General features: G+C 66.4%; 1 protein-coding gene across 1 annotated transcript in view; it reads left to right on the top strand.

Annotated features, from left to right (window-relative positions):
• Nucleotides 1-11,964: 11,964 nt before the first annotated feature.
• Nucleotides 11,965-13,768, top strand: part of PDE2A (phosphodiesterase 2A) — an 86,269-nt gene continuing 84,465 nt past the window's right edge. Inside the window, 1 exon segment of the mRNA XM_068170381.1 lies at nucleotides 11,965-12,093. Within this exon segment, the coding sequence (XP_068026482.1) occupies nucleotides 12,017-12,093 (77 nt within the window). The 5' untranslated portion in view covers nucleotides 11,965-12,016.

The raw sequence follows: 13,768 nt of genomic DNA, 5'->3' as shown, positions 1-13,768 counted from the left end.
TGCCCAGGCCTGTGGCAGGCTGCCCAGGGCAGTGGTGGAGTCCCCATGGCTGGAGGAGTTGGGGAGCTGTGGAGCTGTGGTGCTGAGGTGCTGTGCTCTAACCTAACGACCTGAGGAGGGCGCTGGGGCTGCTCCCCGAGGAGGGGGGTGGGGCTGGGGCTGGGGCTGGGGCTGGGGCTGCTCCCGAGGAGGGGGCTGGGGCTGGGGCTGGGGCTGGGGCTGGGGCTGGGGCTGCTCCCGAGGAGGGGGCTGGGGCTGCAGCCTGCCTCAGCTCCCCTCTATAAATAGGCAGCGGAGGCAGCGCCGCCCGGGGCTGAGTAACTCTGCAGTCATCCCCAGGCAGCTCCACGCCCCCCCGCCCCCCCAGCGCTGCTGCGGCTCCCCCAGACCACCACCCCCCAGAGCTACCCCCTGGCAGCCCCCCCGTGCCCAGTATGCCCTTGGCACCCGGCGCAGGGGCTCCTGGCGGCCGTGGGCTGGCTGTGGCACAAGGTGTGGGAGGGCTTCCTGCCGGGCACAGGGAACGGGGTGAGGCTGGGGGGGGGGGCAGCAGCAAGGGGGGCACAGAGCACCAGGGCTGAGGAGCTGGGGGCTCAGAGTCAGGCCCAGGGTGCTGCCTGCCCTGGGTGCTGCCTGCCCTGGGAGCTGCCTGCACTGGGTGCTGCCTGCACTGGGTGCTGCCTGCCCTGGGAGCTGCCTGCACTGGGAGCTGCCTGCACTGGGTGCTGCCTGCCCTGGGAGCTGCCTGCACTGGGTGCTGCCTGCCCTGGGAGCTGCCTGCCCTGGGAGCTGCCTGCTCTGGGAGCTGCCTGCTCTGGGAGCTGCCTGCACTGGGTGCTGCCTGCCCTGGGTGCTGCCTGCTCTGGGTGCTGCCTGCCCTGGGAGCTGCCTGCCCTGGGAGCTGCCTGCTCTGGGAGCTGCCTGCACTGGGTGCTGCCTGCCCTAGGTGCTGCCTGCCCTGGGTGCTGCCTGCTCTGGGTGCTGCCTGCCCTGGGTGCTGCCAGCTCTGGGTGCTGCCTGTTCTGGGTGCTGCCTGCTTTGGGTGCTGCCTGCCCTGGGTGCTGCCTGCTCTGGGTACTGCCAGCTCTGGGTGCTGCCTGCTCTGGGTGCTGCCTGCTTTAGGTACTGCCAGCTCTGGGTGCTGCCAGCTCTGTGTGCTGCCTGTTGTGGGTGCTGCCTGCTCTGGGTGCTGCCTGCTTTAGGTACTGCCAGCTCTGTGTGCTGCCAGCTCTGTGTGCTGCCTGTTGTGGGTGCTGCCAGCTCTGGGAGCTGCCTGCACTGGGAGCTGCCTGCACTGGGAGCTGCCTGCACTGGGTGCTGCCTGCCCTGGGAGCTGCCTGCCCTGGGAGCTGCCTGCTCTGGGAGCTGCCTGCACTGGGTGCTGCCTGCCCTAGGTGCTGCCTGCCCTGGGTGCTGCCTGCTCTGGGTGCTGCCTGCCCTGGGAGCTGCCTGCCCTGGGTGCTGCCTGTTCTGGGTGCTGCCTGTTGTGGGTGCTGCCTGTTCTGGGTGCTGCCTGCCCTGGGTGCTGCCTGCTCTGGGTGCTGCCTGCCCTGGGTGCTGCCAGCTCTGGGTGCTGCCTGTTCTGGGTGCTGCCTGCTTTGGGTGCTGCCTGCCCTGGGTGCTGCCTGCTCTGGGTACTGCCAGCTCTGGGTGCTGCCTGCTCTGGGTGCTGCCTGCTTTAGGTACTGCCAGCTCTGGGTGCTGCCAGCTCTGTGTGCTGCCTGTTGTGGGTGCTGCCAGCTCTGGGTGCTGCCTGCCCTGGGTGCTGCCAGCTCTGTGTGCTGCCTGTTGTGGGTGCTGCCTGCCCTGGGTGCTGCCAGCTCTGGGTGCTGTCTGCATTAGGTACTGCCACCTCTGGGTGCTGCCTGTTGTGGGTGCTGCCTGTTGTGGGTGCTGCCTGTTGTGGGTGCTGCCTGCCCTGGGTGCTGCCTGCTTTGGGTGCTGCCTGCTCTGGGTGCTGCCTGCCCTGGGTGCTGCCTGCTTTGGGTGCTGCCTGTTCTGGGTGCTGCCTGTTCTGGGTGCTGCCAGCTCTGGGTGCTGCCTGCTCTGGGTGCTGCCTGTTCTGGGTGCTGCCTGCCCTGGGTGCTGCCAGCTCTGGGTGCTGCCTGTTGTGGGTGCTGCCTGTTGTGGGTGCTGCCAGCTCTGGGTGCTGCCAGCTCTGGGTGCTGTCTGCATTAGGTACTGCCACCTCTGGGTGCTGCCTGTTCTGGGTGCTGCCTGTTCTGGGTGCTGCCTGCCCTAGCTGCTGCCAGGCCCTGGGCACCCTCAGCAGATGCCAGCCCCAGGCTCTTGCCCCCCAGCCCTGCAGCTGTGGCCTCCCCAGGGCAGAGCAGAGGGGCAGCAGAACCTCCCTGCCCCTGCTGCTGCCCACACTCTGCTCCCTGCCCCCCAGGGCACCTTTGGCCTCCCCCCAGGGCACCTTGCTGGCTGCTGGGCACCTCCTTGTGCCCACCCCCAGCTCCTTCTCCTGGCAGCTGCTCCCCAGCAGCTCCCCCCTGGGCTGTTCTGCCCCAGGAGGTTGTCCCTGCCCAGGGGCAGGACCCTGCCCTTGCCCTGCTTGGCCTTCAGCAGCTTCCTGCCCAGGGCTCCCTGGCACTGCCAGCACAGCCTGAGGGCTGTGCCCACTGCTGCCAGCTGGGTGCCAGCAGCAAACTGTCTGAGGGTGCCCTCTGAGCCTTCCTCCAGCTCTGTGATGAAGATGCTGCCCCAGGCCTGAGCTCCTCCCTGGGCTGTGCTGCTGCCTGGTGAGGCCAGGGCCAGCAGCTGGGGCAGGAAGCTGTGGTGAAAGCCAAGCTGGGGCAGGCCTGGGGGGCAGCAGCACTGCCAGGTGCCAGCTGCTCATCCCCACCAGAGGCTTTCTTCTCAGCCAGCTTCGTGGTGCTGGCCGTGGGGAGGGGCTGGGGCTTGTCTGTCTCCATGGAGCCCACTCCAGCTCCTCTCCACCAGCATCCTCCTGGCCACCCCCTGCCGATGCTCCCGGGGCTTGTCAGCAGGAGACGTCTCAACCCCAGCCCTTCCCACGGTAGGGAGCAGTGCTGAGGAAGCAGGAGGAGACCCCTGGGCCTGGGGCTGCAGTGTGGGACACAGCCACACCTGAGGGGTGACTCAGCACAGCTCTGGGAGCAGCCTGCAGCCAAAGCCTGCAGCAACAACCCCATGGAGGCTGCAGGCTGGGGGCAGAGGGGCTGGGAAGTGCCTGGGGGGGAAAGGCCCTGGGGGGGTTGGTGGCAGCAGCTGGAGAGGAGCCAGGGGGTGCCCAGGTGGGCAAGGAGGGCAGCAGCAGCCTGGGCTGGAGCAGCAATGGTGTGGGCAGCAGGAGCAGGGCAGGGATTGTGCCCCTGGGCTGGGCACTGGGGAGCCCACAGCTGCAAGCCTGGGGGCAGGGTTGGGCAACTCCCTGCCAGGAGGAGCTTGAGGGCTGGGGCAGGGCAAGGAAGCTGGGGAGGGGTCTGGGGAAGGAGGAGAAGGCTGTGGAGAAGTTGTGAGGAGCAGCTGAGGGCCCTGGGGGGGTTGAGGCTGCAGCAGAGGAGGCTGAGGGGAGAGCTTGTGGCTCTCTGCAGCTCCCTGAGAGCAGCTTGCAGCCAGCTGGGGCTCAAGGGCTGCTCCTGAGGGCTGGGCCAAGAGGAGATGGCCTCAGGTTGTGGCAGGGGAGGTTGAGCTTGGCCCTGAGGAGCAATTGGTGCCCCTTGAGGGGTGCCCAGGCCTGTGGCAGGCTGCCCAGGGCAGTGGGGGAGTCAGCAAGCCCTGGAGGGGGTTGGCAAGCCCTGGAGCTGTGGTGCTGAGGACCATGGGGTGGTGGTGCTGGGGCAGTGCTTGGCCTCCATGGTCTCCAAGGTCCTTTTCCCCCCAGAATGCTTCCAGGACCCTCCAGCCAGGCAGGATAAAGCCCAGGGGTCCCCTGCCCGGGGGGGCAGTGCTGCTGCTGTGGCTCAGCTGGACTCCACTCTTCCCCCTTTTCCCTCTTCCCATCCCCTTGGGAAGAGTCCTGGCAGGATCCTGGACCTCCAGCAGGGCTGGGCTGTGCTTGGCCAGACCCAAGCCAACCCAAGACCCCCACCCCCAGACCCAACCCCCAGCATCGAAGCCCCTTCGGGTGCCTCCCCCCCAGCCGGGGGGCAGGGTAGAGCCGGGGCGCAGGGCAGGGCCGGGGGGCAGGGCAGGGCCAGGGCTCAAAGGCAGCAGAGGAGAGGAAATTGGGCACAAGAAATTGGGGGGGAGGGGAGAATCAGGGTGGGGAAAGGGGAAAGAGCTGCAGCCGGAGAGCCGATGGCTGGCCCCGGGCTCGGGGGCAGCTCTCCGGAGGGAGCTCCTTGGAGCACAATCCGCTCGGAATTGGCTCCCGCTCGGCGGCCGCATCCCGCCGGGAGGTTGCCATGGAGACCTTGCAAGCCAGCCCTGGAAGCCCTCTCGCCGGGGTGGGCAGCGTGCCAGCCCCGTGTGCCAGCCCCGTGTGCCGGCCCGGTGTGCCACCACGTGTCGTGCCCCTCCGGGCCCGCCGCGGGGGCCGCTCGGCTCGGCTCGGCTCGGCTCGGCTCGGCTCGGGGTTGGTAGCCGCCCGGGAGGGTCCGGCCCTGCTCCAGGAGCTGAGGGCATCGCGGCACAGGGGCTGCAGGGGAGCCTGGGGGCTGCCGCAGGGCCTCCGTGCCAGGCTGAGAGCTGGGCAGGAAGGCTCAAGCACAGGGCGAGGGCAGGGTCCTGCCCCCGGGGCAGGGACAACCTCCTGCAGCAGCACAGCCCAGGGGGGAGCTGCTGGGGAGCAGCTGCCAGGAGGAAGAGCTGGGGGTGCTGGGGTGGGCACAAGGAGGTGCCCAGCAGCCAGCAAGGTGCCCTGGGGGGAGGCCAAAGGTGCCCTGGGGGGCATGGAGCAGAGTGTGGGCAGCAGCAGGAGCAGGGAGGTTCTGCTGCCCCTCTGCTCTGCCCTGGGGAGGCCACAGCTGCAGGGCTGGGGGGGAAGAGCCTGGGGCTGGCATCTGCTGAGGGGTGCCCAGGCCTCAAGGGGCAGGCAGGAGGTGCCAGCAGGAGCAACTTGTTTGGGGTGAGGCTGCTGGAGAGGCCTGGAGCAGGCTGCCCAGAGAGGTTGTGGAGAGCTTCCAACCCCCCCCCGGTGCCATGGTGCCCCTGGCAAAGCTGCTGGGGGTGCCCTGCTGGCATGGAGCATCTCCAGATGTTCTGAGCTGCTGCCAGGGCTCTGCAGGTTGCTGTTCCAAACAGGATCCTTTCTCTGGGAGCCAAGGGGTGAGCCCAGGATCCCATTTTAGCCTCAGCTTAACCCTGGCACAGCCTCAGGATCATGGAGTCAGGGAATGGGTGAGGTTGGAGGCACCTTCCAAGGGGCACTTGGGCTGTGGGCACCCAGTGATGAGAGAGCCGTGGCAGGGGCTGGGGGGGGAAGGGACCTCCCAGTGCCAGGCAGTGCCAGCCCTGCAGCCAGCAGGGACAGCCCCAGGCAGAGCTCAGAGCCCCAAACCCCCTGCCCTGGACTGCTGCCAGCCAGGAGGCAGCTCCCCCCTCCCTGGGCACCCTGGGCCAGGCTCTCCCCAGCCTCCTCCCTTCCCTCTGCCCTGAGGCTTCCTCCTGGAGCTCCAAACCATCCCCCTCTGATCCTGGCCCTGCCCCAAAGCCTGGCCCCAGCCCTCTGGGAGCATCCCAATGGTTCCTGTGACCAAGCCTGATCCCTGGAATTCCACTTCCCAGGGCGGTGCCAGCCTCCAGCACAGCCACCAGAGAGCACCCCCCGGGGATGTGGCTGCAGAGCCACCGCAGCCCCTGGGCTGTGGGAAGCCTTCGCTGGGTAAGGAAGAGGGGGAGGTGGGGGGGGAGGTTGGATAGGGGTGGGCAGAGGGTCCCCCGTGGGCAGCAGTGCCCTGCCAGCCCCAGGCAAGGGCACCCCGATGCCATCCCTGCTGCGAGGGAGCCGGCAGGTCCCTGTCACCCTCCCCTGCCCCCGGTGACACAGCTGGGGGCGGGCAGGGGGCGTCGGGAGAGGCTGCAGGGCAGGCTCGGTGCCAAGGGCTGGCACCGGCCCTGGCACAGCCTGGGGAGTGTGGGGAGGGGGCAGCTGGGGCCAGGCTGCAGCCCGCAGTGCTGGGACTCAGCTCCCTTCCTTCCCACTGCCTCTATTCCCTGCCCCTTTCTCCCTTCCCTTCCCTCTATTCCCTGCCCCTTTCCCTTTTCCCTTCCCCTTTTTCCCTTTCCTCCTCTTCCCTTCCTTCTTTCCCCTCTTCCCTTCCCTCTTCCCCTTCCCACTATCCTTTTCCCCTTCCCCCTATTCCCTTTGTCCTTCTCTTATTCCTTTCCTCTTCCCCCTTTTCCTTCCCCCTTTCCCCTTTCCCCTTCCCTCTTTCCCCTCTTACCTTTCCTCTTTTCCTTTTCCTCTTCCCCCAGTCCCTTCCTCCTTCCCCCTTCCCTTATTCCCTTCCCCCTTTTCCTTCCCCTTTTCCCCTTCCCCCTACTCCCTTTCCCTCTCCCCTCCATCCTTCCATTTCCCTTTTCCCTTCCCATTCCCCCTCTCCCCTTCCTTCTTCCCCTTCTCCACCCTTCCCTTTTCCCTTCCCCTTTCCCTCCCTTCTTCCCCCTGTTCCCTTCCCCATCCTTCCCTTTCCTCTTCCCCCCTTCCTCCTCTTCCCCCTTCCTCCCTCCTTTCTTTCCCCTTCCTTTTCTTCTTCCCCTTCTCCCTAACCTTTCCCCCTCTCTCCTTCCCATTCTCCACCCTTCCCTTTCCCCTTCTTTCCTGTTCATTATTCTTCTTTCCCTTTCCCCTTTCCCCTTCCCCTTCCCCTTTCCCTTTTCCCTTTTCCCTTTTCCCTTTTCCCCTTTCCCCTTCCCCTTTCCCCTTCCCCTTTCCCCTTTCCCCTTTCCCCTTCCCCTTTCCCTTTCCCCTTCCCCTTTCCCCTTCCCCTTTCCCCTTCCCCTTTCCCCTTCCCCTTTCCCCTTCCCCTTTCCCCTTCCCCTTTCTCCTTCCCCTTTCTCCTTCCCCTTTCCCCTTCCCCTTTCTCCTTCCCCTTTCTCCTTCCCCTTTCCCCTTCCCCTTCGCCCTTTCCCCTTCCCCTTCACCCTTTCCCCTTCCCCTTTCTCCTTCCCTTCTCCTCCCCTTCCCTTTTTGCCTTTCTCTTCTTCTTTCCCATTTTCCCCTTTCCCTTCTTTTGCCACTTCCCCTTCCCCCTTCCCTTCCTTTCCCTTCTCCTTCCCCTTGCATGGAGCAGGAGGGACACGAATGGAGGAACTGGGATATGCATGGAGCAGGATGGAGCAGGAGGTCCAGAGGGTAGAGAGCCTGGCCCAGAGCTGGGAGCTGCCCCCTGGCTGGCAGCAGCCCAGGGCAGGTTGTTTGGGGCTCTGAGCTCTGCTTGGGGCTGTCCCTGCTGGCTGCAGGAGGGTTTGGATGCCCTTGGAAGGTGCCTCCAACCCAAGCCTGCCTGAGGAGCTGCTCAGATACCACCCCCAGGCACACTGCTCCCACCACCATCTCCTCATCCTGGCTTTCAGCTGCCTTCCCTGATCTGCTCAGGTCTTCTCATCAGCCCCTTGCACAGCTCTGCTTGTCCTGACCATGATGGAGCAGAGGGCACCAAGACCTCTCCCAACCATTCCCTCCTTATCCCTTTGCTCTGGAGGTGTTCCTGAGGTCCTGTTCCACCTCCCAGCCCTCAGCTCCTCTCACAGCAGGAAGGTGAAGCCCTGGAGGTGTTCCAGAGGTCTCCTTCCACCTCCCTGCCCTCACAGCAGGAGGATGAAGCTCTCTAGGTGTTATAGAGGTCCTGTTTCACCTCCCTGCCTTCAGCTCCCCTCATATCAGGAGGATGAAGCTCTGGAGGTATTATAGAGGTTCTGTTTCACCTCCCTGCCCTCAGCTCCTCTCACAGCAGGAGGATGAAGCTCTGGTGGTGCTCCAGAGGTCCTGTTCCATCTCCCTGCCCTCAGCTCCCCTGACAGGAGGAGGATGAAGCTCTGGTGGTGTTCCAGAGGTCCTGTTCCACCTCCCTGCCCTCATCTCCCCTGACAGGAGGAGGATGAAGCTCTGGTGGTGTTCCAGAGGTCCTGTTCCACCTCCCAGCCCTCATCTCCCCTGACAGGAGGAGGATGAAGCTCTGGTGGTGTTCCAGAGGTCCTGTTCCACCTCCCTACCCTCAGAGGAGGATGAAGCTCTGGTGGTGTTCCAGAGGTCCTGTTCCACCTCCCTACCCTCAGACGAGGATGAAGCTCTGGAGGTGTTCCAGAGGTCCTGTTCCATCTCCCTGCCCTCATCTCCCCTGACAGGAGGAGGATGAAGCTCTGGTGGTGTTCCAGAGGTCCTGTTCCACCTCCCTACCCTCAGAGGAGGATGAAGCTCTGGTGGTGTTCCAGAGGTCCTGTTCCACCTCCCAGCCCTCAGCTCCCCTGACAGGAGGAGGATGAAGCTCTGGAGGTGTTCCAGAGGTCCTGTTCCACCTCGCTGCTGCTCCTTGCCTGGCTGAGCAGGACCCAAGCTCTGCTTCCATTGACTGCAGAGCTTCCTTTCAGCTCCAGGGTTGGATTTCTCCAGCATTGTCCTACCAGGCTGATTGTGCAGGGGGCCTCTGCTAATGGACCTCAAGTGGCTCAGCCCTTACCATTGCTGCCCACCCACCACCAGCAGCCTGCTGCTGCCTTGGGGGGCAGGCAAGGACGCTCTTGTGGGCCTCAGGAGATCCCCATGGGCCTCAGGAGATCCTCACAGCCCTCAAGAGACCCTCAGGAGACCCTCATGGTCCTCGAGATCCTCAGAGTCCTCAGGAGACCTTTGTGGGCCTCAGGGAATTCTTATGGTCCTCATGAGACCTTCACAGCCCCCAGGAGGTCCTCATGGTCCTCAGGAGATCCTCACACTCCTCATGGTCCCCAGGAGACCTTCATCATCCTCAGGAGATCCTCACAGTCCTCATGGTCCCCAGGAGACCTTCATCATCCTCATGAGATCCTCACAGTCCCCAGAAGATCCTCACAGTCCCCAGGAGACCCTCATGGTCCTCAGGAGACCTTCATCATCCTCAGGAGATCCTCACAGTCCCCAGAAGATCCTCACAGTCCCCAGGAGACCCTCATGGTCCCCAGGAGACCTTCATCATCCTCAGGAGACCCTCATGGTCCCCAGGAGACCCTCATGGTCCTCAGGAGACCTTCATCATCTTCAGGAGACCCTCATGGTCCTCAGACCTTCATCATCCCCTCAGGAGACCCTCATGGTCCTCAGGAGACCCTCATCATCCCCTCAGGAGACCCTCATGGTCCTCAGGAGACCCTCATCATCCTCAGGAGACCCCCACAGTCCACAGAAGATCCTCCTGGTGATCCATAAGGTAGTCCATGGGGACACTGATCCTTGTGGCTCCAGCAGGAGGGGAGCTGGCTTGAGGGCTCCACTCTGCTGCTGCTCCCAAAGCCCCAGCTGGAGGTGGGGTGGTGGTGGTCAGGATGGAGCAGCAGCACCTCCAGGTCGGTTTGGAAGCAGCTTCCTCTCTTCTCCACAACAAGAAGTCCCCCCTGGAAAGATGGAGACCTGCAAGGCTTGTGGAGAGCAATCCCAAAAGGAGCTCCTGGTGGGGCTGAAGCTGAGAGGGGAAGCCAGACCCTGGAGGAAGGTGTGGAGCGTGCAGGCAGCTGCAGAGGGATGCTCAGGAGCAGGACCCAAGAGCTCCTGAGGTTGGAAGGGCTCTGAGAGGTCACCGAGTTCCAAGCCCTCTTCAGCCAGAGCAGGTTGCTCCAAGCCCCAACCCAGCTGGCCTTGAAAGACCTCCAAGCACCCTGAAGTCATCAAAGGCTCCTGGGGACATCACCAAAGGCTCCTGTGGGCACCAAAGGTCCACCTGCCTCTTGCCAGGGACCAAGAGATGCCAAGGGGGAGAGCAAGGCAAGGAGATGGACAACAGCCCTGAGCTGGCCCCTGGCCTCTGGGGTGTGAGGGAAACCTCCCCGTGGGACCAGTGCTGCCCAGGACCCCTGGGACAGGGACCAGTGCTGCCCAGGACCCCTGGAACAGGGACCAGTGCTGCCCAGGATCCCTGGGACAAGGACCAGGGCTGCCCAGGACCCCTGGGACAGAGACCAGTGCTGCCCAGGACCCCTGGGACAGGGACCAGTGCTGCCCAGGACCCCTGGGACAAGGAGCAGTGCTGCCCAGGACCCCTGGGACAAGGAGCAGTGCTGCCCAGGACCCCTGGGACAAGGAGCAGTGCTGCCCAGGACCCCTGGGACAAGGAGCAGTGCTGCCCAGGACCCCTGGGAGAAGGAGCAGTGCTGCCCAGGATCCCTGGGACAAGGAGCAGTGCTGCCCAGGACCCCTGGGAGAAGGAGCAGTGCTGCCCAGGACCCCTGGGACAGGGACCAGTGCTGCCCAGGACCCCTGGGAGAAGGAGCAGTGCTGCCCAGGACCCCTGGGAGAAGGAGCAGTGCTGCCCAGGACCCCTGGGACAGGGACCAGTGCTGCCCAGGACCCCTGGGACAGGGACCAGTGCTGCCCAGGACCCCTGGAACAGGGACCAGTGCTGCCCAGGATCCCTGGGACAAGGAGCAGTGCTGCCCAGGATCCCTGGGACAAGGAGCAGTGCTGCCCAGGACCCCTGGGAGAAGGAGCAGTGCTGCCCAGGACCCCTGGGACAGGGACCAGTGCTGCCCAGGACCCCTGGGACAAGGAGCAGTGCTGCCCAGGACCCCTGGGAGAAGGAGCAGTGCTGCCCAGGACCCCTGGGACAGGGACCAGTGCTGCCCAGGACCCCTGGGACAAGGAGCAGTGCTGCCCAGGACCCCTGGGAGAAGGAGCAGTGCTGCCCAGGACCCCTGGGACAAGGAGCAGTGCTGCCCAGGACCCCTGGGAGAAGGAGCAGTGCTGCCCAGGACCCCTGGGAGAAGGAGCAGTGCTGCTCAGTATTGTTCTACACTGCCCAATGCCCCCAGGGCAGATCGGGTTTGGTGTCCCACTAGCCCCAACCAGGCTCTGCTGTCCCACTAGCCCCAGTTCCCCACTCCCGAGTCCCCCAGCCAGGGCCATGCCAGACAAAGGCAGCAGCCCCTGAGGCACTGCACAGCACAGCCGGGCGCGGCCGGGCACCCCTCGGGCTCCTTGGCAGGTACCCCTCGGGCTCCTTGGCTGGCACCCCTCGGGCTCCTTGGCAGGTACCCCCTCGGGCTCCTTGGCTGGCAACCCTCGGGCTCCTTGGCAGGCACCCCTCGGGCTCCTCGGCTGGCACCCCTCGGGCTCCTCGGCAGGTACCCCTCGGGCTCCTTGGCAGGCACCCCTCGGGCTCCTCGGCTGGCACCCCTCGGGCTCCTTGATGGGCACCCCTCGGGCTCCTTGCCTGGCACCCCTCGGGCTCCTCGGCGGGCACCCCTCGGGCTCCTCGGCGGGCACCCCTCGGGCTCCTTGGCAGGCACCCCTCGGGCTCCTTGGCAGGCACCCCTCGGGCTCCTTGATGGGCACCCCTCGGGCTCCTTGCCTGGCACCCCTCGGGCTCCTCGGCTGGCACCCCTCGGGCTCCTTGGCAGGCACCCCTCGGGCTCCTTGCCTGGCACCCCTCGGGCTCCTCGGCTGGCACCCCTCGGGCTCCTCGGCGGGCACCCCTCGGGCTCCTCGGCTGGCACCCCTCGGGCTCCTTGATGGGCACCCCTCGGGCTCCTTGCCTGGCACCCCTCGGACTCCTTGGCTGTCCCCCCTCGGGCTCCTTGGCGGGCACCCCTCGGGCTCCTTGGCTGGCACCCCTCGGGCTCCTTTGCTGGCGCCCCTCGGGCTCCTCCGTGGGCTCCTCCCGGCCCCCGCCCAGCCCCGCGGAGCCGCAGCAGCGCCGTCAATCAGCAGCTTCTCGCCCCCCCCCCGCCCGCCTCCATCCATCTCCCTCCTTCCTCACTCTCCTCACCACCACCTCCTCCTCCTCCTCCCTCTCTCCCTCCCCTCTCTCCGCATCGGGGCTCGGTGACAGCAGCTCGCCGGCAGCAGCGGGGGCTCGGCAGCCGCCGCCAGCCCTCGCCCAAGCCCCGGCCGCCGGCTCGGCTTGAAGCATGCGGAGCCATGGGGCAGGGCTGCGGACACTCCATCCTCTGCCGGACTCAGCCTTACCAAGCGGCGGCAGCGGCAGCGTCTGACCTGTGAGTGCCCCCCCCCCCCACCCCTTCCCTTTCCCTCCCCCCCCTCCCCTCCGCCGGCAGCAGGGATGAAGGTTGGGGTTGGCAGGGTGTGGGGAAGGACCGAGGATGCTCCGGGCTTGGCGGCGGGGGTGGGGGGGGAAGAGATGCTGATGCGGAGTGGAAGGAGACACTGGGGAGAAAGGAGGCTGGAAGCCCCCTCCCCAAAGTTCCCCCTGCCTGACAGCTGGCGGGGAGGGGGGGTGGCAGGGAGGTGACAAACAGCTGGGAGCCTCCCGCCCTCACCCCCCCCCCCCCACCCCTCCCCCCTTCTCCCGGATCCTCTGTGCCAGCCCAGGGCAGGGGGAGGCTGCCTGCCCCCAAAGGTTGGTGTGAAGAAGACCTCCCCCGCGCCCCCTGTGCCCCGCGGCGGTGCCCAGCAGGGGTCAGAGAGCTCCAGGGGAGCGCTGAGGAGGTTGGGGCTGGGGGGGGGGTGGGCACGACGCGGGGGTGGGGGGGGACACACGGGGATTGGGGGTGACTTTGTGAAATGCAGGTCAGGCCTTGGAAGGGTTTTGGGGGGGGGGAAGGGCTTGGGCGGCCCCCCACGCAACAAGTCTGCCGGTGTGGGGGGGGAGGAGGGGGCTTGGGGGGGATGGGGTCAGGGGGCTGTGGCTGCGTGGGGAGGGGGCTGTGCTTGGCGGCAGGAGGTGACCTTGCTGGCAGGGATGATGACTCTGCTGCCTGGGAAGCGCTGGAGGGGGATGCTCCACGCGGCCCACGTGGGGAGGGGATACAGGGGGAGGTTGGGGGGCGGGGGGGGTGTCTCCAAGGTTGGCTAATAAGAGGGGGGGGGGGGGCTGCTGCCTGAATTGCCAAGGGGCTCGGCTGGGGCTGCTGGAGAATCCTCTCCCCCCTCCCCCCATCCCCCCAGGCGCTGCGTGCCCATGCAGGGCTGCGTGTGGCACTCACGAGGCTCCACAGCTGGCAGCAGGCTGGGCACAGGCCATGTGCCCTACGTGGGTGCCCTGCCCTCCTCCCCCGGGCCACCGGCGGCTCCCGCCTGCCTCCCCCACAGCCCTTTTCTTTTCCCCCCCACCCCCTTCCCACCTGGGGGTGGTGATGCTTGGCATCCAACCCCACCCCCACCGCCACCCCCTGCCTGTGCCGAAGGGATGAGTTGATCCTGCTGGGGAAGGGCCGTGGGTGGGCAGAGGAGAGGAGGAGGAGGAGGAGGAAGGCTGCTGGCTGCATTGGGTTCCTTTGTCTGGCAGCTCCACGTGCTCAGGCGCTGCCTGCTTTGGCACCTTGCGGTGGCACCGCCGGTGCCAGGGGCGCCGCCGCGGGACGTTGCCCAGGGGCAGCTTTGGGGTCTCCTTTGAGGCCCTGGCAGCGCTGCCAGGGCGGGGAAAGGGAGCTGCCACCCGCCCCGGCCCCGGCCCCTCGCCAGGTCTCCACACCTTCTCCAGCTGACCTTCAGCTGGGGAGTTCGCCTCCCCCCGCACAAAACAGCCTCCAGCAGCATCCCTTCCCCCCCCCAGCCCCCGGGCACCACCGGCTGGGGCTTGCAGCCACCTTCCAGCACTGCAGACCTCCCCCCCGGGCTCTGCCGTGGGCGTTGGGGCCGACCCCTGCGGGCAGCATCCTTTCCGCCCTCTCCTCCCCGGCTCTCCAGGCTCTCTGTCCCTCTGGCTCGGGG

The sequence above is a fragment of the Melanerpes formicivorus genome, unplaced genomic scaffold (assembly GCF_026170545.1).
Source record: "Melanerpes formicivorus ecotype bairdi unplaced genomic scaffold, bMelFor1.0.p_v2 SCAF_364, whole genome shotgun sequence".
Lineage (NCBI taxonomy): Eukaryota > Metazoa > Chordata > Aves > Piciformes > Picidae > Melanerpes > Melanerpes formicivorus.
Note: the sequence above shows the minus strand (reverse complement) of the source record. Positions and strands in the feature narration are given on the sequence as shown.